Raw genomic sequence first — 25,241 nt, 5'->3', positions numbered from 1 at the left:
TAAAAAACACAGCCATTCATGCTGCTAGTAATGCTATGCATTTCAGCGGCTAGTATTTTAGTTATCTCAACTGTTGAGTCGTACGTACAAGATTGTCATGTGGGACATGTGGAACCCGTAAATTTACTTAGATTCCATGCGTGTAACTCAGCTGTTAAAATTATTAGAATATCAATTGTAGGGATGTTTATCATTTCCGTTTACCATAAGCAGAACTGTGTGCAGTCAATGACCATTCAAACATCAAGACAAGAAGTGCGCCAAGTTTCGGAATCAAGGCATTGAGAATAAAAACCAGCTTGAATTCTTGTTTCGAGGTCAAGGAGCCACGGACGGTATGCACTGATTCCATCAGCTACCGCACAACCAGAACACAAACTATCACCACAGACCGGGGAAGGAGAGAATGATGTGCAAGTTTCATTGGCTAAGAAAAGTACTGATCCAGAAAATGTTGCCGCAGAAGTTCATAGTACTCTTAAGTCCTCCAGCCCGTGTTGGTAGTTTGAGGCGGCCGCCAAACTCACAAGGAAATCATGGTAGAAGAAAGAGGCCAGTTTCTGGATCATGGTAGGTTTATAACAATTGAATCTAATTTCTTTTCATTGCACAAAAGCATTGGCTTTCACCATACAACCATGAATCTAGTTACCATGAGGTATTATCACATAAGAAAAAAGGGGAATTAGAGAGACAGAAAAGCAGCTTCAACATTGAACATCCACCTAAGGTTGCATTTGACAATTTGGTAACAGAGCATATATGCACAATAGTTACACACCACCAACCAAAATATAGTTTCAAGTCTACACAAACTATATTTTTTGTATCCGACTGTTTATAAGATCATATGTAGTTTTCAGCAGTGGCAGAATGGTATGAGCGCCGTCGCAGATGAGATTCAGGGGTCGGCTGCTGTAAGAAAATTTTTGTTGGATCATTAGGATCAACATATCTGCAAAATGAGTAATTAAACAATTGGTTAACTTGTTACCACGCTCGGAAAAAAAGAAAAGGAATTCACCTCACCAAATACAATATGATCAGCCGCAATTCGTTAAAGAAACTTACGCATGTCTCATCATTTCATCCACTGGAGTCTGTGCTGCCAGCAAGGGATCGACGCGAGGCTCTGAATCCTGGTTGGATAGCTGATTATATTGCCTTTCTGAAGAGAGCAGGTTGAAAAATAATGGAACAAAGGTTCCACAGCCACCTTCCTTGAACAAAATCTTGAATGAATGAGGAGAGTACAGAGCCCTGCTCTCGTTTTCTGGAACGATCTGGAATTATTCAGGTTGAAACTATCAAATCTATACAAAAGAAATGTCCACGGAAACAACAAACATAATATTGCTGAGACACTGTACAGGATCCACTAAGCCAGATATATTGTTGCAATGAAATACTGGTTGCTTAAATTTCTCCCCACGAATATGAAGCTGCAAAATGAAGCAATATGTGAATCAGTACAAACTGGGGGGAATATAAGAGATAAAAGGGGAAGTAAGATTCCAAAATACACACACACACACACACGAGTTTTCTCTCCTGCGGACGCATTATGCAAACACAATTTGCGGACAATCTTGTAGACTGTCCGATCCAGTAAAGGGCTCAAATCAAATTCTTGAAAAAAAGTTACACCACGCGCAGCTCATTTCTTCCCCCCCCCCCCCCCCCCTCCTCTCTCTTTCGCGACCTAACCCATCTCATCCCTTTGTTGACCTAGCCACCATGGACGAACCTCTCTCAGATCTTTCGCGAAGTCTTAGATCTCTCCTTGAAGGACCTTGTAACACTACAAGAAGCTACACTAAATCCAGTCTCCTAATCAATATAGACCCAAACACTTGTCAAGTATTTCTTATAGAAGGTAAAGAACGGGAAACTCAAGAGTATAATTATAATTTGCAAGCATAAACATTTGCCAGCCTCCTCCACACAGAACGCCACAAAGGTTTGTCAATTGTGTCAAACCATAGTCCACAGGTTAACGAATAACAGCAAATAATAGAAATGAAAGCCAAAGAACTGGAATTAGCAAAAACTCTGAGACAGAAGGCAATTCATACCAGGGGCATGTCAAATGCATAGAAGTTCCCAATAGGCTTCTCAGCAACAAACACCATTCTAATATTTGACAAGAAGATTGTACCTCTGGCTTTAACCTGACCACCATGACTAACGAAAATACAAGGGAAAAATCAGTCAATCTTCAAATCAAAAGGAATCAATCGATTGAGTCGATTTCAATCACAAAAAGGGAAGAGAGACCAAATTAGTAATAGTGATACACACCCAGAAGCTCCAGGGATTTTATCGACTTCGAACTCCACACCGTCTCTGGCCAACACAAAAATCTCGTTCAAAAACGGCACCGGCATCCCGTTCGGGAACAACGGAGGATTCAGAGCCATAACCGAATGAATATGCTCTCAAACTGAATTTGTCTTCCGGAAATCGATCGGGTTTTGCTTCAATTGCCCCTTTATTACCGAAGGAATAAAGCCAACGAAGCAAACACATCTTCCTGATTCTAGAACTAGCGCGTCGCCTTCTACAGCCTTCCCGACTCACCAGAGGGTTCAGAACTCGTTCTTTGTTTTTTTTATTTTTTATTTTTTCCGCATCTGAAAATAAGAAACAGGTGTACTGAACGGGCCGAAGCCCAAGATATTGGGCTATTAGATCACATCCACTGTGAAGCCCAACCTTCAAGCGTTTTAGGGGATATAGAGTAGCTTTAGTCATACCCAGTCTTTTCTAAAGATACCTCGTCAATTTATTTTTACAAAGGATGATCAATTTAGATTGGGGTGTCCTTAAAAAAAATCGGGGTATAACTAAAGCTACCCGAGGATATATTCTTGGAAGCGGCCCATGAGTCTGTAGATTCAGTCCATGTGGTTTGGTGCGTGTCCACTTTCGAACCATTTAAGAAACCTACAAGCCTCATGAAGCTGCCTTCAACGGCCCAACTGAAGCTCCAAGCCTCCAATTAATAAATGAAAGCAGAGCAGACGACAAAGTCGCTAAGGCCTGTTTGTATAGGCTTAAAATGGACCAAAGTGTTATTAGTGTGGAGGGACAGACAAATTCTTACATATGATATTAGATCCGACGCCCCAACGTCTATGTGGACGTAGGGGCCACATGGGGATGTGCTTAAGGGTAGAGTTTGTAGTATCCGGCTAAAGTGGGCGAGGCCACAAGCCTTTACAGTATCATGCTTTGTGGTGGTACCAAACGAGTTATCGAGTAGTGATGGAGCTAAGCCTCTTGTCATACATAGACACAAGGAAAGATGTAAAATACAAGATAAATTAATTAGACATGAATAATAGAATAAATTTATTTTATTAAAATTTTAATAACAAAGTAACAAGAATAACTGAAAAAACCACTGACAATGGCACTCGTACACGTGCCCCCATAAGCATGGGGAACCACATGAATGAACTTTAACAATCTTATGATAATATCCAATAATATTTTTTTTTAAAATCGACTAATATTTTATTAAAAAAGAAAATAATATCTTTTTATATATCACCGTCTCTCTTGCACTCCGGTGGAATAGCAGGGAACCGAACCCGATCGGCGCAGTAGTTGTAAATGGTGAACTTGGAGCGGACCCACTTGAGCCTCCTGTACTGGTACCCATCAAGGTCTTGGAACTCCTTCTGGTCCCACCAACGCTTGCCTTGGGTGGCGCAGAACTTGGCTTGAACAGAGGCCTCGCACCCATCAATGTGGAAGCTCTTGTAGGCTGCAATGAATGGAGCCTTGGACCAGTCAGTCTTCTCGAGCCCACCCCTTGTGGCCCAATCATCGGCATTCCATAAGCTCGAGTAGATCTTCATCGGTTGGTTGAATGGGAATTTCACCCCCAAGTCCTTGCAGTTCTTGAATACTCTAATTGGTATGTCATCCACAAAGAACCTGAAAACATATGTAAGATTGTGAAATCTGCAAAACCCAGATGTTGAAAGTCTAAAGATATGATTTTGAGTAAAACCCAGATGACCGAATCTTCAAAACTAGTTTAATGGTTATTGGGTTATGGAGAAATGAGTTTTTACTTACACAATCTGGTACATGTTCCAGAGAACAGAGTAGGAGTGGTAAGCTTTGGTTGGATCAAACCAGAGATAGATTCTGTGCTCTCTGTCTCCTTTTCCTCCAGTGAACACATTGGTCTGTAAAATGTATGGCTGACCACTCCTGTTCCCCAAGAACTCAAAGTCTATCTCATCATGCTCTGAGTTTTGAGAAGATAACTGCAATGATGGTGTCAAAGTTTACATTTTTCAAAAAATTTCACTAAAATTTGGGCTGAGTGGTTGAAATGACTATGGTAGAATGGACAGCGACTTACATAAAATGCAGTTACTGTTCCTGCAGAATCGCCTGGGACCAGCTTGATTTGCATACTGAAGTGGCCAAACAAGTAAGAACCTTTGGATTGGAATCCAGTACCTTTTCAAAATCAAGCACATGAAATCAAATTCTTGAAAGAAAAAACCCCCAAAAAAAAGAAAGAGAGAAAACAAAGTAGCTTATAGACAAAAGTGCAAAAAATGTATATACCAGTGTATTTATCCAAGTGGAGCTGGATATCAGAGCCTCCATTGAAGTACTTGATGTGGTCAAAAGCCCATGTAGGCATATAGTTCCTTCCGAACGGCACATTCACAGGCCTTCTAGGCGGAGCCCCCATTGTTTCAGACACCATAAACAGCAGACCCAGAAACAGAATCCACCTTAAATAAGCCATGTCAGTCGAGAGACCACGTACAGAGCAAAACAGAATAAACCCAGAAACAAGAAGAGGAAAAAGCTCAAATCTTTCTCAATGAATCCGCAGATTCTGGACAATACAGCATTGGCCAAAGGAAGAAAGATAGTGGGAGAGAAGTGGTGATGAGGAAAGGCAGGGGAAGAGGGGCTTATATAGGTTTGAATTTAATCCACATAAAGTTATTGAAGGGTCCCCAAGTACATTAATTTTTTAAGCTTTTTAACCATGGTAGTGTAATGATTTTAGTTAAATTATAATGTTACTTCTATAATAATCCCTTTTCTCCTAGGCGGGTGAGCAAGAGGTTGGTTTCTTTAGCTTTTAGACCATACACAACAGATATTCTCAACAAAAATTTTAAATTTACAATAAAAGTACATTTTCACATATTTATAGTTTCTCTAAGATTATCATCACGCAACAGATACTCTAAACCATACCCTAAATCATTAAAATATTAATTTATGCAATTAATTTTTATTATTTAAACCCAATTTATTTTATAACTATCATAACATAAAATACTACCATATTAATAATAAATTAGTTTATATTAATAATTATAGTTTCTAAATCTACCCTATAAAATAATTATAATAATTATAGGAAAATAAATCGTCAAAATGGTATAATCTTAATTATAAATTATGTCATCCTTCAATGTACAAAAAAGTATCAAGTGTATGGTAAATACAATTACAGATGGTCCTTCCCTTTCCTTCTATAATACACCGCCATTATTGTTCACCCACTGCAAAGTTGGAAACCACCAAAAGGTCGCTTTCTCTCTCTCTCCATCTCTCTAATAGGAAAACAAATCGTCAATAGAGAGAACTTGGGAAAAGAAATTAGAGATAAAAGACAGAAAATGACAAATAAATGAATATTTTTTATTAAAATATTAGATGCAGTATTGAACAGTGAACGGCACATCATCTATCGTATTACTGTTCACAATGCAGATTTACAGCATGGCATGCAGTTTCTGTTTGAGAATTTTTTTGGTCAAACACTATAAACAAAACTTCAAATACCTCGTATTTGGCATTATCCAGTATCTGATATGGGTGCCCTTATGGTGGCAAAAAAAATCGATTTCAGATTAATTTCGGGTTGGATAGTAACACGTGTTTACGAAATATTTATACGTTTGAACACTAATATTGAATTTCAAACGTATTTAATTGACCAAATCTGAATTGGGTTCCAATTTTGAACATACTTGATTTGATTCCAAATCAAACAAATTCGATCATACGAATCCAACAGAATTTTACGATTCTCCTACTGTCAAAAAGAAAGGAAAAAAGAACGTGTTTTTTTCCTTCAGACATTTGAAACAAAACATCGAGTCTCGTGTAGTCTTCCGCATTCTCCAATGAAATGTTCAAGACTTGGTCCATTTTGACGCCCTCACCATGTTCTGCTTAATTTCTCCTTCCAAGGAAGACAGTTTTGCACCACTAGTTTTTGTCTTCTTCTTTGTGGACCTATTATGTGGAAAACTACTACTACTACTACTCATTACAACAACAAAAACAGTAACCCGAAATCGAAAAATCCTAAAAGATCGTTGATGAATAATCATTTTGTGCTTGTTTAGTACAGTATTTTCTTGGATAATTATTGTTAGAAAGAAATCATGCGGGGTTTGCTCTGTCTGAATCAAACTATCAACGTGATCAACCTCAGCACATGATAGCGATTAATGAGTGTTCCCTGCCATAATCGACTGATAATTTGATCTGACAGAGAGCAGATGGCTTGAGAGAGAATAAGGAGTAGGCCTCTGCCTGTTAGTGAAGAGTCAAGTACGCCAGGTATTCGACAAAATGTCGCAACGAGAATCCGCGTTTGGATTTTTGTGGCTAATACGGTGTTTTATGGGGAGGTTTTGTGTTTACAGTTGTTTCCGAGCTGCATTCCTCTTTCTCTGGTTGTTGCTTCCACTTTATTAATGAACTTTACTGTGGAATGTAATCATTATGGTTGAATTAAACCAACAACAAACAAATGTTTTAAAAATTGGATTTCAAATCATAACGATAAGTCACCGACAATCAGTTTGACCGATCAACCGATATGATTTCAGTAATTATAAATTTTGATAATTCAAAATAAATTATAAAAAAACCCATAAATTATTAGAAAATTTAAAAATTATATTATAAATTAAAATCCATCGGAATAAATTAATTAACACAATAATAACGGTCACAATCTCAAATTAAACACAATATTACCAAACTCAATCTTAAGTTTACAAACATGAAATTCCAACATAACATTATCAATTATACCATTCAAGTCCAATATAACTATTTAAATCTCATTAGGTTCAATTTTTACTCTTTTATTTTTTTTACTTATTTATTTTCATATTTTGTTATTTTTATTGAAACAATTTGAGTTTTTTTAAAACCAGACAATCGGCATTCATGTCGAAAATCAGTTGGTAGGACCAGTATTTCACTTATATTTTAATAAATCGTACTTATGGCTGATTCAACCTGTATTCTAAAATACTGCAAGAAACACAATATATTTTTTTCAATTTGAGCTCAATCAATTTTATTATTTCATTTATATTCTTAAAAAAATTAATTCAACAAAAATTAATTGATATTAATGAAAAATATCCAACTTTACGTTTCACGTTGTCATAATATTTTTAATGAGGCGCCAAACATTTTTTGTTATCAGAATTCACCTCAGTTTCGAAACCCTTTTCACCCTAATGCATGAGATCGAAACACAACATTCTCAAATGGACCCATTATCATTTGAGTATTCGCTCATTGTAAAATTTACAATTTGAATTATAATTATTGTCCAACCAGCAAATTAGTCAACACAACATGGGCATCCCTAGGGTGGAGCAACATAAGTTGCCACCCAACACTCCACATTTTTGAAAAATATTTTGATAGCCCAAACTTATTTATTTATTTTTTAAGAGAGTCGTTGTTTAGAGTTCGCTCAGACGCCCAAAACTAATGTACAACAATGATCACAACTTCAGTAAAACCCACAATTAGAGACCTGAGACATCCCTTAGCCAACTGTTTGGTCCTCAAAATTCAACCTTTTTTACATTAACAATCTGTGATCAGTAATAAATTCATTTAGAAAGAATAAATCGAATCAATTATCCAAATATACCACATGATCTCAGCTCCACCAAATTAAAATAATAGTAGAATGAAAGGAAAAAAAAAAAATATATATATATATATATATAATAGGAAAGTCGAATGGGTGGTGGAGCCAGTAAGTCCATGGGCTGACCCAGATGGCTACAAAAAAAAAGGGTAGCCAAGCAATCGGCCGAAACATGTGGGTTATTAAACGATTCCACTGGCAGTTTGGGAGAGATTTGAACACACAAAACAAAACCAAACCAGAACTTCACATGTTAGTTATTAATAGATCAGGAGTCTTAGAATTTCATTATTTTTTGTCCCGATTATCTCAAATGATGAAATGAATATCCGTGATCCAATATGAATCATGAGATAATGTGTATTATATTAGTATTTGAAATGGTTAGAACAAAAAACAATCTTGTAACATTTTAAGGATTTTGATGAGCAAATTGGGAGAGATTTGGACAGACAGACAGAAACAAACCAAAAGTTTGAGTGAGTTGTTCATTAGCTGTCAGTCGAAGGGACTCGTTTAAAGTTATTTAAATTATATGCAGGAAGACAGACACCAATAGCTTAGCTGTCCTTAAATAAATGGATGGTTGCTGGGTGTATGTATGTAGCCACCTTATATCAATCAGGTGATGAGCTCGTACTGGTCAGATACCCACCCCTTTTTATTCATGCATATGATTTTGTTCCAAAACCTAAATCACAACACTCCAAATATCCTGTATTGGTTTTTGGTCTCATCTTTGATTTGCTGGAGAAGCCAATAATCAATCGACTTTGAAAGGGGAACTGTTGTGTGGATCTCTTTCAACCATCAGAAAGGAAGATCCAAAGTCGACCCTCTTTTTTTTCTTTTTTAATATTTTGATAACCTCTCCAGGACAAACCGTTTGCACTCCTTGGTAGTCGATAGAGTAAACTTTCGGACCCATGCATTGCACTCTCAAATGTTCCCTACACATGATCAGGATAAGTCGCTGATATTTTATCAAGGAGCGTGACCCCAAAATATTGGTGAGAGGTTTCAAAACTAGGATGCATGGATTTAAATAAAATAGTAAGAATCAACTTAGCCAACCCATTGGGATGTGTGTAGGTGGGTGTGAATTTGAGGCTTTGAGCTGTAGTTAGGTATTAATCTATTTTTGTATGTAATTTTCAAAATTGGGGATATCTACTCTCTTTGACAATCAATCCACATTTGTTCTGACAGAAGACCAAGATGAACATGGTATAAATTTTTCTAGAAGGGATTGAATTAGCATTAATTTATACCTTCAAAGACTAGGGCATAGACATGAAAGTCTCCGAAGTTATGTTGGGGTGGGCTAATATTAGGACTATATAACTTTGATGCGCCCGAAAGATTCTTGCGAACATATGTTACACGAGTTTATGAGAAAATCAATTGATCAACATCATAATACCATTTGCTAATGGATACAGAGGACATCACGACACACAGTACTCTTAGCTTTAATAGAGTATCTAAGAATGAATTATCTGCTAATAAAACATGCGAGAACAGCAAGTTCACAGAATATCAAGATACATCCATTTCAAATCCTACAAGAAAACTAGAGGAGAAAGTTCAATGTTTAATTGTTCGTTTAGCACGTTGATGCAAAGATTATCAGGCATCTAACTGCAAGTACAATGAATCAGATCTGGAAAACTTTACCTATAACAAAACGAGGTTAGTCTGAATGTTAATGAACTCGTTGTTTTTTCTCATGGCCCTTCTCTTCCTCTGTGACAGAATGGGTTTGAGATGAGTCCTTTACGTCACTAGAATCACCAGGAACGGATTCAGTTACCATGATGCCAGTAGAATATTGTTTGATTCTTAAAGAAATAAGAATGCTTGATACAATTCCAATCAGGGGAAATATGTAAGACTGGAGCCTAGACTTCTGAGAGCCAGACGCCGAAGCAACTGCAGCACCAGCAAGGCTGCCAAGGGATGTATTCTGTAAAATCATTGGCACGCAGCCAATTACTGTAGGAAGAAAGAAATCCAACAAAAATAGTACGTTTGTTGCAGATAGGGCATAGTTTATGACGTAGGAGGGCACGGGTGAGAAGCGTGCAAGGAGGACAAATTTCCAACCATCTCTTTCGACCCCTGTGGAAAGTATGTGGAAGTATTTGTTTCTTTTGATCCACTCCCTTGCTGAGCCTGAACACTTGAAGACCAGCCTGGAAGAAACAACAATGTCAAAATGGATACCAGAAGCAATCAATACCCACAGTGCAACAGATGGAGAACACCCATCAAACTGAAAACTTTAAGAAAAGCAAAGAGAAAGCAGTTATTGGACGTAGATTGCATGAGGTCAAGATATTGAAAACTCCAGCATGAACAACACAATAATGACAGCCTTAATCCCAAATATTCGAAATCAGTTATATAAATCGCCACTTAAAACTATTTGGAGTCCACCGTGTGAATTCTCTCATTGATTGTTCTATCTGCAATTACACACTCCAATACAAGACAAGGACATCCAATAATAGTTTCATCTAGTACAACAATGACAGCCTTGAAGTAGGCAATATCAATCCCTAATAAGAACTATTAGGAGTCCAATATGTGGATTTACACTCTCCAACTATGGCTATGACCCCAAAAATATGAAATCGACGACATCAATCCGCTAATTAAGAAATAAGAACTACTTAGTATCTTGGAAGTTGAATTTCAGAATCTCCAACACAAACCATGGCCATCTAGAAATAGTTCCATTCCATATGTAAGTCAGCAACTTAACACCTCCATCAACATTAAGCATTCAGACTTCTATCTCTGCATGGAAGCTCTTTTGAGTTTTGCCAATAGGCTCTGGTTATGGTCTTATTTTCTTTTATGGCATCTCCACCCACATCGTAATTGGTCTTTGCTTCTCCTTTTAGCATACATACCTTAAATTACACATCTCATCCTTAATATGGCAGGAGAGCTAAAAGGGTGAAATTATCAACAATGCTACACACATTTTTCTTTGTAGCCTTGAATAGTACTGGATTACTCCCTGACGAATTAATGGCTATCTTGTTAAATCCATTTTTCTTGCAACTTACAAGTATCAACATTATTTCATTAGTACTTCAGACATGTGTACAATAGGAACTATGTTTTTCCCCCAATTCCTTCAGTGAAAAACTGAAAAGTCGCCCATTAGTTCCCCTACCATCCTTTTCTTTTCTTTTATTAAAAAATGGCCAGTTCAACATCTTTTCCAACTACAACCATTCGTTCTAGTATGCAACTCTAACTACAAACTCATACAATAACAGGCACCATTGAATTCTTGGTTTTCTATGATTAACATCAATCCTCATCATTGTAACTTCAGCACAAGACAACAGTTTTACAGAAGAAAATATAATAGAACAGTATAATAACCACCCTGAAGCTCTAACCGGTTAAAATTTTCTTCCATTTTTAGTTCAGTCGACAACTGAACCCAAGCCATTACTAACAAGTGATCTCCAATAATTACTAATCTTTCTTGTTGAATAATGATTATTCCAACCCACAAAAGCCCAAATACAGTCGTCCAAAGCTAGCATATATACTTCATCAATTAAGACCCGAAAGAAGATTTCTCCAAAGCAAACAACCAAATTCAAATTCAGATATGAAAGAAATACAGAACCTGCCGATCCAGAAGGAGAGAGAGGCTCCAAGGATTTTAGCGGAGAAGACGCAGAGGACGGCGGGGAAGAATCCGAAGAGGAGAGAAGCAGCAGCCTCAAAGAAAATGGCGTAAGGAAGGCAGAGAGCAAGAGTGACAGTGTGGATGGCAACGTACACAGGGATCGCCCAAACACCGAGCCGATCCGACCATTCTCCAAAGAACTTGATAGCATCGTCTTTCTCCAATCCGTATCGCTTGCTCAATTCCCTCCCTATCGCCGCCACTGCCACCACTGCTGCTATCTTCCACCATTTCCCCATTCTTTATCTCCCCTTTCTAGATTCTTCGAGCTCCTAGCTCTGAAATTCAGTCCCGATTCTCGAACGTTGTTTCTTTGTTCGAGCTGTTCTTTTTCTTTGTAGTCTCCGGACTTGGTCGTCTAAATTCAAGATGGGCCGTCTTTAATTTGGGCTTTTATGTAATACGGACTGATTATGGAGTTAGAATCTCAACGAGAAGATGGTTATTGGGCTTTCTTGTAATTTATGTCTCGAAAGCTAGCCCAATTCAAAGTCACTTCGGGTGACAAAACTGTGTACGCAAATGCGTTGTTGAGGTTAAGCAACTGAATTTATTTATATATGTTGTTGGGATTATTTTAAATTAAAATTAGAAATAAAATATGTAAATGTAATCAATTATATTATTCATTAACATATTTATCTTGTCTAATTGTAACCTATGTAACTTCTCTAATTGAATGGGAAGCATTGAATCTCACACTGAGAAATTAAGAGAGTAAACACCAATTAATAAGAGGAAACAAGTTAATGGATAAATGAGATGTGCTTGGATATAGATCCAACTCAGGGACGCAAGAGAGTGAGGAATAACTAGTCATTAAGTGGGATTTTACATTGAGCCCCTATATAAACCCTTCTACCCCAGCACTCTTAAGATACACATCTCATAAGCTCTCTTCTTACTAAAAAAATTGTCTCTCTCTAATATTCTCTGGGCAAAGAAAAAGAAGAAAAGAAAAACTCTTTAATATTCTATGGGCAAAGAAAAACTACAGAGGGCTCGAATCTACTCGAATAGAGCGAGATACCCATGTCTCAGATCATTGCGGTCGAGCTTTTATTTTCTATATTTTTACTATTATTTTTATACTCGTGCACCAACATAGGTTAACATTGTTATTATTATTAACTTGAGATAACATTAATTCAAAAAAAAAAAAAAAAAAGAGTGTGCTATCACTAAATTTTTGAGTCTTATTTGTAAGGTTCCATTTTTGGCCAATTCAACTTTTTTTTAGGGTACCAAACTTCCACCAACATTAATATTAAATGATGTTTGAATAAAATTAATTATTCAATTTTTTTTGAGGATACCAATTACCAAACTTCCACTAACATTAATATTAAATGATGTTTGAATAAAATTAATTATTCAAGCATGAGTCACACAAGGAAAACAGGGTAAAAAAGAATAGAAAAGTCTACAAATTTCACATCTACAACTATAAGTCTATAACACCAATTCTGGACCCACCTCATAATTTGTCTCCACATATACAACTCCGTCAATGGTGACCTTTTAGGCAACGCACGTGCGGCCCTTCGGGTCAAACATATATATATATATATATATATATATATATATTCCGCAGCAGAAACAACATTATCATAATCCTCGCGCTTTTGGGAGAATAGTTCGGATGATACTCATATGTGTGATATCTCATAAAAGTATCGAGTTTAAGTCTTCCCATCATCTTCTCTTGTAATAAAAAAAAAGTTTTCACATTTGGATTCTTATGAGTCATTTGATTGATTTGGTTGAGATTTTCACTGTGGAATGAGGGTGGTACGAGGGTGAGATCGAATCACACATTTATTTGTTTGGTGGATTTTGAGGTTGAAATATCAAAAAATACTTTTAGTCTCTATTTTCACTTGTGGAGAATGAATTTTAATATGCTTAATATTATTATGAATTAATGACATTCCTTAAACAATAAAAGATATTGATATTATCTTTTTTAGAAAGGGAAAAAATGATAATATAAAAATTGTATTATTAATCACTTTTTAGTTACACCAAATATGATCAATGCTTAGCTCGTACTTATTGTCACAATGAACGCATGCTCATACTCATTCCATTATGTACTAAATTCCCATTATTGTTATCTAGACAAAATTAAAACAGTTATGATAGAGATCCTAGCAGTTGATGTCCCAAATATCTCAACTGCTGAGTTTTACGCATAAGATTTTATGTGCATCATGTGAGACCTGTGGAGCCCACTAATTCACTTGATTAATGTTATGTGTCCAACTCAACAACTGTGATGATTGGGATACTAAAGTGCTGAAACAAAGATATGTACATCAATGATTAGCTCGACTCAAATACATATACGCATGAATTCATTAATTTTCTAGGCTTTCCAAATTTAGTCGATAATACATCGTATAAAGACGGAGACGCCAATATTCACATTTTAAGATATCATCATGACCCACATGTATTTATACAAACCCAAGTTTAACAACATCTTTTACCTTGTAGGAGTCAAAGTGTGCATGTATATACATCTACTCTTCCGGACCCTTGTTTTTGTTGCACAAAACTTTCTTATAGTGGTGGTTATTAGCGGTGGCAAAAATTTGGTTTTGAGTCGGATAATATTTCGTGTTTACGAAATATTTACATGTATGGACCCTAACCTGGATTGGATTTCCAACGTACTTAATTGACCAAGCCCGAATTGGTTTCAAGCCAGACAAGTAAACCGGACAATAATCTAATCTGAGTTAGGGTCTGAACAAATAAATCAAATAAGATTTATGTGTTTAGACCCAAACCCGGTTTTAAACCAGACAAAAGATTTGTTTTTGGACCCTTATTTCATACATATAAGTTATATCTAAACTTAGTTTAATCTCGGTCGGACAAATTCAATCATTTGAACCGAATATAATTTTGCCTCCCCTAGATATATGGACACATATATAGAGATCTTGATGTGAATGTATTCAAATTGAGTTGGATATGTTAATTAATGAATTACCTACTCTTGATTTTGAACGCCTTGGGTCAATATGTATTCTAGAATCCCAACTAGATTAGTGGTATTTTTTTATTCTTTTGTATAATAATATCTAGAGGCATGGAGATTTCCAATAAGGGACACAAATCCTTGTCGTACGCAACCTTACAATTTTGAAGACTGTACGTCCCCTAAACCACAATTGTTTAAACCACTAAACCAGAGTTGGAAGTTACAATTACCCTTTACATTGTGTTTTGCAATAACAATAAGCCCTATTTTATTGCATCTTTTCATTTTATATTACATGCAAGAATGGGAGAGGACAAATGAATATATATATATATATATATGCATGTTGGGAATAGTATATTGTTGTCACCCATTCCTCAAACCATTGAACACATGGAGGGGGCAGGGTTTGAAGGTATAAAAAATACAGAGATACTGATAAGCTTCTCTTATTATATAACCCAAGTTAAAAGGGATAAATATATATATTTATCTCAAATAGATGCCTCTGAATATGCTTCTGCTACCTCTAATATATAGTCTTTAATTATATATATATATATAACGAATTTTTGACTTAGTGATAGCTACTCTTTAAGATTTCGAACAAGTTAGAGGTTTGAATCTTCCAACACGATAAAAAGAACACACATTAAAATTAATATATGTACATCAAAAAAAATGTGATCCACTATCTAGGGAATGATTTTTTTTTTTAATTTCTAAGAAGCAATTCTCCAAATGATTTATGCGTGGTTTGGTTACCTCATCGTTATTTTTATTTTATTTTTTTGCCTATGAATGGTCAGCAAAAATTAGCAACACTAACCCTAAATCATAACTGAGTTGAGAGATTCAAATTTAAGTATTTATCTCTCCACCTTTATACTCTTTGACTTATCAGGATAAGAATCAACTTACTAAATCATAACTTAACAGTTATAAGAGAGTCGGTAATTTGTGACTCCATTTATTAACGAAAATACTAAGGATTCCAACGTTTTTTTTTTTTATCCTAATTATCTAAAACGATGAGATAGACGCACATAATCCATATGATAATTAGATATGCTCTTCATAGACAAACTTGGGATTTAGTTTAAGCGAAGAGAATAATATAAAAGACAAGTTTTTATGTAAAAAATTTCTATAAGTTCAGAGAAGATGCCAAGCCATGTAGCATAAGAAGAGCATAGAAAAACAACAGTCAAGTTTATAATTTTTTGGTTGAACATTGAAGGTGATAGGTGTGACTATTATATGCCATGCGGCATGGAAATTGTGTCTATAGCTTAAAGGTGGCGGCTATATCATAATTACAAAGAAAATGTCTATTTAGTAGTTAAAATAGAACAGAAAAAAAGTGTTAAAGACAAGTTACCTGACAATTCTGTATGAGTGTACACAACTTGTGGAGGAGAGGTTTTTCAACTTGGAATAGTAGGCTAATGACCTTAGCTATCTAGTGTTTGAGCCGGCCTTGTGTCTTTCTCAATATTTGTGATAATTGAGAAAAAAAAAACACTAGATATATTAGACTGTTTAGGGCTGTAGAAATAATCGGGCAAGCCAAATCGATTGTCAAACTGATCGATTGGTCGGTTATTATAAAGTACTACATGTTTGTGAGGGCTGATTAAAAACTTGAAAAAATAGATCAAATTGTCAATAAACGACTGAACGATCGGTTAAATTTATGTCAAAAAATAAATAAATAAACCGACTGAACCGATTGGTTGACACCCACACTTCTCTTTTATGAATAGTTATTATTTTTTGGAATAATAGAAAATTAAGTAGTCTTGAACATAATTTCAAAAAGTGATTTGCATGGAATGAATACAAAAGATCCCCAAATCTAAAAGGCGGGACGGGAATTCAAAACTCCTTTTCTTTGACCTAAAGTCGGCCCTCGGCCCCATTCTTTTGAAGACACCGAATCCAAGAGTTCGGGTCAAACTTCCGAACAAAACAAAAGGCAGCAAATAATAAATTAATGCGCTCTCTGCACCACTTTTTCTCTCCTATGCCCCTCTCTCTCTCTCTCTCTCTCTCTGCTCTTTTTCTTATCTGCTCTCTCTAATTCTCTTCACTATATAATCACTTCTCTTAGATTCAATCTTTCTCCAATCATACAAACCCCTTGGGTTTGTTTTTCTGTTGGGTTGGGTTTGGTTGGAGGGTTTATGAGCGATCATGGGTATCAAGCTTTTCAGTCTACAAAGGGCCCCGTGGACCTGTTTTCAGCTTATGACCAACCACGTCGCGTGCGGCCAAATCCAGCCAGAGCCACCGGCTGCGGCGAGGACAATCAAGCTAATCGATTCAAACGGGTCGGTCAAGATCTACACCCGACCCATTCCAGCGTCGGAGCTTATGATCCAGTTCCCTACACACTTAATTTGCCGCTCTGACTCGTTCTACGTCGGTCAAAAAATACCGGCTCTAGCCGAGTCTGACCTGCTCCAACTCGGTCACAACTACTTTCTTCTCCCCACCCAATTCTTCCAGTCCGTGTTGTCTTTCGTCAACATTGCCGCCTTCGCTTCTGCTAAGACGACTCCGCATCAGCCTTTCCGAAACGCGTTGATGAAAAAGGCCGCGACTTGTAGACCGTTCGATATACAGAAATCGCCTTCCGGGTGTTTGAGAATACGCGTGACTGACGAGTTTATATCGCAATTGATGGAGGAAGGGAATGTGGTGGAGAATGGCGATGTTTGTGAAGAAGAAGAAGAGACGACGACGAAGAATGGAGTGTGTAGTACTCCACAGTTGAAGAAGGATTATAAGCAGCTTGTTCGTTCTCGGCAATGGAGGCCGAAGCTTGAGACGATCAGAGAGAACAAGGAGAAGAGAAAGTTGTCGTCTTTTGGGATGAAGAGAAGGAAGAAATCACAAGCCAAAATCAGTCAGAAGACCCAACAACAGAGATCAGAACATCACGTAACATCTGGTAGTAGTAAAACATGTAAAGACGCCTCTTTGAAGGGCAAAATCAAGATTATTAGATCAAAGAAGCAGTGAAATGGAAATCAAACTTTCTTTTTCTCTCTTGTTTGTTGTTCTTGTTCATAATTTGAACATGATTGTACTCTGTAAACTGGTCATAGTTAATCTTGATGAATACAGAAATGAATATATCAAACACTTTCATGGCATCATTAGTCGATCTCAACATATGGGGATTACTAGGAATTCTACTTTCATAGTCCACCGAGACTCTGGTGATGTTTTTTCCCAGGGGTTGGAAGTCAGGGGTGGCGGTGGTGATTGGGAGAGGAGAAGAAATTGGTATTGGTAGGTGAAAATGGGGAAGAGGAGGACAAAGTAGGAGTCAAGGCAGGTCAGCTGAATGCGTGCGTCAGCATCTGCAGGCTGCTCCCATCCAAAAAGCCAAACACGTGGTTTTGATCCATATTTGTGATTGTCTTACGTGTAAACAGCAGCCCATGTCATGTGCCGAGCGGGTCTTGCCGTATCTACTATACTTCGTTGAATAAAATTTAAATACAAATCCAAATTCTAGAACAGAAGCCATCCCTGTATTGTTTAGTGAACTAGTACTGCGCTTAAGTTCTTTGGATTACGTGGTGTTTGAGTATTTCACTATCTATTTTGCTAAGATTTGGTTCTATTTTTTCTTTTTTTGAATATAAGGGAAAGATGATAAGAAGGCTCAAACTCGAGATTTCTATGACTTATCACACACGTAAGTGTCGTTTGAAGTTTTAAACTACTCGTGGTCTTGATTGTATTTTTGCTAATAACGTATATGTTATTTTAAATATTGTGACAAATTCCGTGCCGAGTTATTGTGCATTTAAATTACAATAGATTCAAATAAATAGAATAAATAATAACAATTTATAATATTAATAAAAACATTTAAATTTATTTAATAAAATAAAAATAAAATTTGGGATTCTTTTTTTAAAATATGAAATATTTGTTTAACATATTACAAAATACAAATAAGTGTTCTTTCTTAAATATAAAATCAATTACAGAACAAGTAATTGTACCCAAGATGATTTTAGAATTGTCCAATTTGTAACAATATGAGAATAGTCATTAAGCCGTCTTCAAATTGTTGTTGTATGATAATAGCATATACGGTAATGTAAAATTATGCACCAAACACACTCTGAAATAATAGAAATGACCATTGAGAGTTGACTTAATTGTCAATTGACTGCATTTTAAACATATATCTAAAATTCGATCCCAATATGAAACATATTTCTTAAAAAAAAGAAAAAGAAATACAAGAACAAGCAGATAAAAGGAATCACTTTCACCAAACACACATCTCTCGGTCCAAATTCTATTATAAATTACGTTTCTGATACACGATTTCCCGATTCCTAGTAGCATTGGGATCCAATAAGTTGAGCTACAATTCTATTCAATCTTAACATGAGAAAAGGTTGATCTCATTTCGACATATTTTCTAAAACTAGGCAATGTAAACTCAGCAATCAACGGTATGAGGTGTGACTGGACCATCATGTTCATCTCGAGAGGCGATGCCTAATCATTCCACGTTCTTCATCCAACTGAAAATTGGCCACGGAAAAATCAGTGCTCGAAAAGAAGGGCTTTAGATCATAAATATCGTGCTCTTGACCCTGCACAAGAGAGTAATCAAGTCAACACATCAATGAAGTTAGAAATGCATAGAAAGTTTCAGTGAGGTGAAGAGAACATAGAGCCTTGTATTGTATACTACCTTGGCCTGGAGGTCCTCTACTTTCACATCAATGTGAGTAAGCCCAGAAACAGAGCCAGAAACTATTTCTTCGAAGTGCAATGCATTCTTAACTAGTTCGCGCAGAAGGTTGAGGAGGAGTCTGTTGTAATCCTTCTTGAGAGTAATATACTTTCTGAAGCTCTGCAGCAGCATATCAAAAATATCTCAGACCATTGTTTCAGAAATCAATTGAATAAAACTCCAGTACTGTGCAAATGACCTAATCCCACTATTCACCAGACGGCAACTTAAAGTTGGCTCTATTATATGGTCATTTTCAATGTTAACTATCTCTAAGAAGCTGAATAAGGCTTCATGGCCCCAACAAAAAAAGAATTTAGTTAAGACTTTAGAAGAAGTATAAGCTATTTAAGATCTATGGGATGGGCAACAGGGCCTGTTCAGCAGGACAAAGAGAAGTGACTGACCCATATATTTTGGACAAAACCATCAAATAACTTTGGAACGACACTGACATGAACTTATGTGCACTTTTTGATGCGTGCAGTTTTCGAGGCATATGCATGTGTCAGATTAGAAAAAGAGAAGTGGCAAGCCTTGTACACAGGCATTTCACTTAATATGCCTATGACTTAAGAAAAAAATAGTAAACAATGTAAAGGATGGAAACCACGCAGCACGTGACATGCCAATAGAGACTTCATCTTCATCTCTTTACCACTCTCTGTTTATTAGGTAAGGGGTTGAGGCAATAAAAGGTTTATGATTATTTAAAAATACAATGACAGCAGTTCTTAATAGTATGTGTATCAAAATTCAAAGGAATTATGAAAGAAAAGGGGGGTGGGAGTGAATGTCATTATATACCTTTTGCAGAGCCTTCTGCACCCCAAATTTTTGTGTTGATATAAACGAATCCAACAGGACACGAATTGCCATGTCCACATCTTCTTGAGTGACATGCTGTCTGAGGTGCATTCTGGCATGGGCTTCAGACATTCGTATCATTGATTCTATGTGCCTCACTGCTATAGGGACCCCTTGTCCATGCTACACAAGCAAAACAGAAAAGCAAGGGACATTCCATGAAGTCACTGAACATGATATAAAGTAGAGCAAGAAGACAAGTACAGCAAGAATCTTACTGAAGACTCTCTTCGAAGTTCAGCATAGACATGTGTAAGCTTGTCCATATTGCTATCGTGCAACTTTGGGAATACATTCATCTTGGCATAAGTTAGGTATTTCTTTAACAAATCTTGGGAAAGAATCTGAAATGAGAAATGTAAGGACTTTGTTCAATTTCCAAAACAGAAACAAGACTATTTTTTAAACAAAAATAGAAACAAGAATAAAATAGATATCTAAGGATCTTAAGTGTGGGACCTCTGGATCAACTGGCCTGGCAGAAGTTTGGATATCTTCAGGGGATTCACTCAAAGGTACATCCTCCATGTTAGAACCCTTGGCTTGCGACTTGAAATGGCTATCAACTACAAATCTTGCGAGCATTTCATCTGTTACAGGATCGACCATATCCTGCATTTAACAGTTTGTTCCCCTATTAATATTGCTTATTAAAAAATGTTAGCAATGAGACTTAATTGTGTCGTCAAATTACCTTAACCACACAAAGGATGTCAAAACGAGAAATAATTGGATCAGTCAACTCGACGTTTTGCGATAATGTTTTTGAGGAGTCATACCTGGAAACATGCACACATATTCGATTACGAACAAAAACAGGATTTAAGATCAACAATTGCAGCTAAAAAGTGTATTGTTGGTGTATCCAGAGTAGGCATGGCATCTACTTGCATACCTTCCACCAATTGGGTTGGCAGCAGCAATAACAGAGCAGCGAGCCTGGAGAGATGTGACAATCCCAGCCTTTGAAATGCTAATGCTTTGTTGCTCCATTGCTTCATGAATACTCACCCTGATCACAGGTACCAATTCTAATACTAAGATAATTTTTCTTCGACTTTTACTTTTTATTGCATGAATGTGTGCACGTGTGTTGAGGGTGGCAGGGGAGGGGGGAGCAGGGCGGTGTTGAGCTAATATTAGTCAAAATGTCAACATGGGAACTGACATTGCCTCACCTGTCCTGATCATTCATCTTGTCAAACTCATCAATAAGACAGATCCCCTTATCAGCTAGCACAAGGGCCCCTCCTTCAAGTGTCCACTCCCTTGTGACTGGGTCCTTGTGCACTGCAGCTGTAAGACCTACAGCAGAAGCCCCCTTTCCAGTTGTATACACAGCCCTCTGCCCAGTCTTTTCAACATACCTGAGTAGAGAATCATCTAGAAATGAATGCACGGTCAAGAATAAAATAATTCGCTTCAGATAGAATGGTTCAGCTCTTACTTAAGAAATTGTGATTTTGCTGTGCCTGGATCACCTAGGAGAAGTACATTAATATCCCCGCGGAGACGGTGCTTCCCCTCAACATTTTTCTCTTGGCCTCCAAACATGGCAAGAGTTATTGCAGTTTTAATGTCCTCATGGCCGTAGATAGATGGTGCAATGGACTTGACAATCTGAAATTCCAATTCATATGAATACGATTTCCAATATTGGAAAAATAAATACCATTGGAAATGAAACTTCCTGTCACATACCCTTTCCCCTATTCGGGGGTCTTTAGCCAGCTTCTCTATTTCTTCTTTATCTTCCTGGGTAAGTTTGTAAGCAGAAAAAAGATCCTGCTTCTTTGTGACATAGTTTGCTTCAATTACAGTGGCAAAAACTGGGAATCCATTCTTTGTGTTTAGAGACAAGTCAAAGTTATTCGTATACACACCAGTAACCTCCTGAAATAAAACAAATTGGAACGTAAGTCCAATTACTGAATGTCGTCAGAAGCACAACAAAGAACCAAAAGTGACTCTAAGAATAGGAATATACAATCTCTTCCCCAGGGCGAGCACAATCAATCAGATCATTCAATAGTATCACTTCCTTGTGTCTTGGAAGCCGACCTGCCGGCACAATTCCTGGACTCTCCTGGAGAGTAAGTTTCTGGTAGTTCCTGTATATTGTCTGCAGGAACAGATTATTGAATGATTATGCTATTGTTTAATTTGGATGATCAATAAATAAAAGATAACATATTATTTTTCTTTTAAGACTTGGAGTAAAAGAGAACGGAAACAAATGAACCGAGGGAAAGAAGAGATCGAAACATTACCTGCTCGATGTTAACGGTAAATGGTCCTTTGGATTGGCATTCAGGGCAAGAACCAACTTTAACTTCTGAATAAGAATTTTGAAAAAATGGCCCCAAGACTGCACCACACTTGTTGCAATCATATTTGACCTGTTGCAACTGGGGGAAGACCCCAGAACGTCTAGTAACAACACCCCCAATACGGATCATAGTGTTCAAGTGGATCTGCCTAAAAATAACCCAAAAATAGAGAAGTTAATACACTTTATCCTAAGAAAATCAAAATAACTCTCAACAATGGGGTAAACAGTATTACCTTATGTTTCGAATCTGATCATAAACTGGTAAGTTGGTAATGCGAACATATATCTTTTGATGGATATTTTTGTAGTTTGGATGTAGATCAAAGACAACATTTCTGCCAACTTCTTCCATGACTTCTAGGACAGATTGAGGTGCATCAGCCAGCCAGATGGCGATGTTGGGATGAACATAGATAAACTGTTTGTAGTCTATCTCCAAGCTACACTTGTTAGCTGCCGATGTAACATTTGATGAGAGCAACATGTAAATAATTCATTCTAAGGGCTTGACTAGCATAACCATCTTGAAGATTACACAACACATCATCAAAATTATACTAATTAGTCTCACAGTTCAAGTGTTACCTCATACCTGATACCATCTCATTTATCTGCTGCACATATTCAAAATTGCCATGTTCATTCCTTGAATTCACATAGGTCAGCAAGAATTCCTTGAACTTTTTGCTGATGAAGCGGCGCACTTCATCTCTAGTAACCCACTCTCTCAAAGTTCCTTGGACACGATACATCTCAAACTCTCCCTCAGGATCATCGTCCTGCATGAGGAATCAATAGGTAAAAACTAGTGATGCATCCTTTTTTTTAAGAAATGTCGCTACTAATTTTAAGAAGTCAGTTAGACCAAAGAGAGAACGAGATGAACACCTCATATGGATAATCATCCGTTTGATCAGTCATTGGTACATCATCTCTTGAGTGTCCAGGCTGAGATCTACCTGGCGAACTTTGCGCACCGTCAGTGTCATCGTAGCTAGATAATGAATTCGGAAGAGCTCTAGACCTCTTTGAAGGCCTGTAGTCATCATCATCATCTGTATTTGTGGACAAAACACCAATACTCAACAGCTAGTATTATTGCTGCAAAATTTTGAAAGCCAATGACGTACCAAACAAACAATATTACCGAAAATCCAAATTTATACTTTCATTTTCACAATCCAGTAGATTTGCAACGATTAGAATGCAATTAAAGAGTCCATTCTTTCCTCTTGTTTCAGCATTTCTATGGATCATGCAGCCACACTGAGACCCAAGTCACCCAACTCAAATAATCATTAGAGAGTTTATCAACACTGGTCAATGATTACAATTAAGCTATGGATGAAATAGACAAATAGGGCAAATCAAACGAATGAAAACAGTAACCGTTCTCCAAAGCAAAGAATATGATCCCCCTTAAAGGCACAAATTAAGAATGAGATACCTGGGTCATGGAGGAGCTGTGGAAGCTTGCGGTTACTGGTGCGACCATCGCGGGCGTCCAGCTCCATCTCTGCAGCATTTTTAGCGGCCACGTGTTCACCGTAATCCATCTCGTCTACCAGCGAGTCATCCAATCCAGCCGACTCGTACTGGTCTTGCTCCCCCATTTGCCGATAGTCGCTGCGGCATACATTTCCACGTTAAGATGAAATTATACTAAAATTAATCAATTAAGACATGGAGATTGCAATCATGTTCAACACTCACTCGTAAAAATTGTCATTGAAAAGATCTTCTCCTTCCTCTTCCTCCTCGGGAACGTCCTGATCGTCTCCGATAACGTTGGGATCAACGGCTGCCTCATCGTCATCGGAGGGTTGACTGGTGTCGAACGGAAGCCTGTCCGTGCTGAACCCCGGCGATGAAGGCGAATTTGGGCTCGACGGCGGATCTCTTGATGCCATTTTTGTGTGGTTCAGACTAGATGGTTCTTCCCGTGATTTCAGTATTTCACTTTCTCACACCGGTTAGGGCACAATCCCAAACATCTACTAGACTAGCCACTTCATTTGGCGGGAAGTTTTCGCGCCAAGTACGCCTACGTAGCTCTTCCGGAATGGATTAGTGGCCGCGTGGGCCATTGTCATCCTTCACCCAAGTCTTTAACGGACTTGGCCCATCGAATTCCCTTTTTTCACTTTTATCACGAGGTCCAGTTTAGTACATTTTCAAATTCTTACCCAATTATCGGCCCATTAAAGGTAACCAAACAGTTCTTTCTACTACTAAATTCATTTCATATATAAATTTAGGCCCATTTATTTATTTTTTACTATTCATTTATAGATGTAATTATTTGTTATATATATATATATATTTTTTTTTTTTGAATTCTGTGATAGGAAACCCTCTGAAAAGTTCTTTTAATATTCATTTTCATTTACTTTCCACAAGATTATAGATTTATAGATATATGTTTTAATGCACATGCAGCTTTATTATCATGAATACCCGAACCTAGTTGGAATTATAAAGATGTTATATATCACAATAGGATTCGAACCCCGTCTTCTGTTAAAAAAACTTCGTTATCATGAATGCTTTACGCTATTTCCAAGTGGAAGTTGGGCCCTGCTGGCGGCTACT

General features: G+C 37.1%; 5 protein-coding genes across 5 annotated transcripts; 1 reads left to right on the top strand and 4 right to left on the bottom strand.

Annotated features, from left to right (window-relative positions):
* Positions 1-585: 585 nt before the first annotated feature.
* On the bottom strand, positions 586-2,582 carry LOC120007668. The gene is made up of 5 exons (XM_038858049.1): positions 2,302-2,582; positions 2,076-2,184; positions 1,371-1,442; positions 1,072-1,283; positions 586-955 (listed from the first exon to the last, which is right to left on the bottom strand). Exons 1-5 carry the CDS (start codon positions 2,418-2,420, stop codon positions 847-849), a joined length of 621 nt encoding a protein of 206 aa, XP_038713977.1. The 5' UTR covers positions 2,421-2,582; the 3' UTR covers positions 586-846.
* A 759-nt stretch (positions 2,583-3,341) lies between these two features.
* On the bottom strand, positions 3,342-4,948 carry LOC120007614 (probable xyloglucan endotransglucosylase/hydrolase protein B). Its single transcript, XM_038857958.1, has 4 exons — positions 4,594-4,948; positions 4,382-4,482; positions 4,090-4,283; positions 3,342-3,945 (listed from the first exon to the last, which is right to left on the bottom strand). The coding sequence occupies exons 1-4, from the start codon at positions 4,778-4,780 to the stop codon at positions 3,546-3,548; spliced, it is 882 nt and encodes a 293-aa protein (XP_038713886.1). The 5' UTR covers positions 4,781-4,948; the 3' UTR covers positions 3,342-3,545.
* A 4,484-nt stretch (positions 4,949-9,432) lies between these two features.
* LOC120007615 lies at positions 9,433-12,008 on the bottom strand. Its single transcript, XM_038857959.1, has 2 exons — positions 11,622-12,008; positions 9,433-10,161 (listed from the first exon to the last, which is right to left on the bottom strand). The coding sequence occupies exons 1-2, from the start codon at positions 11,921-11,923 to the stop codon at positions 9,672-9,674; spliced, it is 792 nt and encodes a 263-aa protein (XP_038713887.1). The 5' UTR covers positions 11,924-12,008; the 3' UTR covers positions 9,433-9,671.
* A 4,679-nt stretch (positions 12,009-16,687) lies between these two features.
* LOC120007074 lies at positions 16,688-17,840 on the top strand. Its single transcript, XM_038857239.1, has one exon. It carries the CDS (start codon positions 16,873-16,875, stop codon positions 17,701-17,703), a length of 831 nt encoding a protein of 276 aa, XP_038713167.1. The 5' UTR covers positions 16,688-16,872; the 3' UTR covers positions 17,704-17,840.
* Positions 17,841-19,096: 1,256 nt separating this feature from the next.
* On the bottom strand, positions 19,097-24,638 carry LOC120006935 (DNA replication licensing factor MCM2). The gene is made up of 17 exons (XM_038857060.1): positions 24,363-24,638; positions 24,097-24,275; positions 23,538-23,704; positions 23,242-23,428; positions 22,883-23,102; positions 22,588-22,795; positions 22,305-22,439; positions 22,019-22,210; positions 21,765-21,937; positions 21,496-21,684; positions 21,213-21,329; positions 21,012-21,096; positions 20,777-20,929; positions 20,536-20,661; positions 20,258-20,440; positions 19,409-19,570; positions 19,097-19,307 (listed from the first exon to the last, which is right to left on the bottom strand). Exons 1-17 carry the CDS (start codon positions 24,557-24,559, stop codon positions 19,191-19,193), a joined length of 2,790 nt encoding a protein of 929 aa, XP_038712988.1. The 5' UTR covers positions 24,560-24,638; the 3' UTR covers positions 19,097-19,190.
* Positions 24,639-25,241: the final 603 nt, after the last annotated feature.

The sequence above is a fragment of the Tripterygium wilfordii genome, chromosome 10 (genome assembly GCF_013401445.1).
Source record: "Tripterygium wilfordii isolate XIE 37 chromosome 10, ASM1340144v1, whole genome shotgun sequence".
Lineage (NCBI taxonomy): Eukaryota > Viridiplantae > Streptophyta > Magnoliopsida > Celastrales > Celastraceae > Tripterygium > Tripterygium wilfordii.
This window is presented reverse-complemented; position numbering and strand designations above follow the sequence as displayed.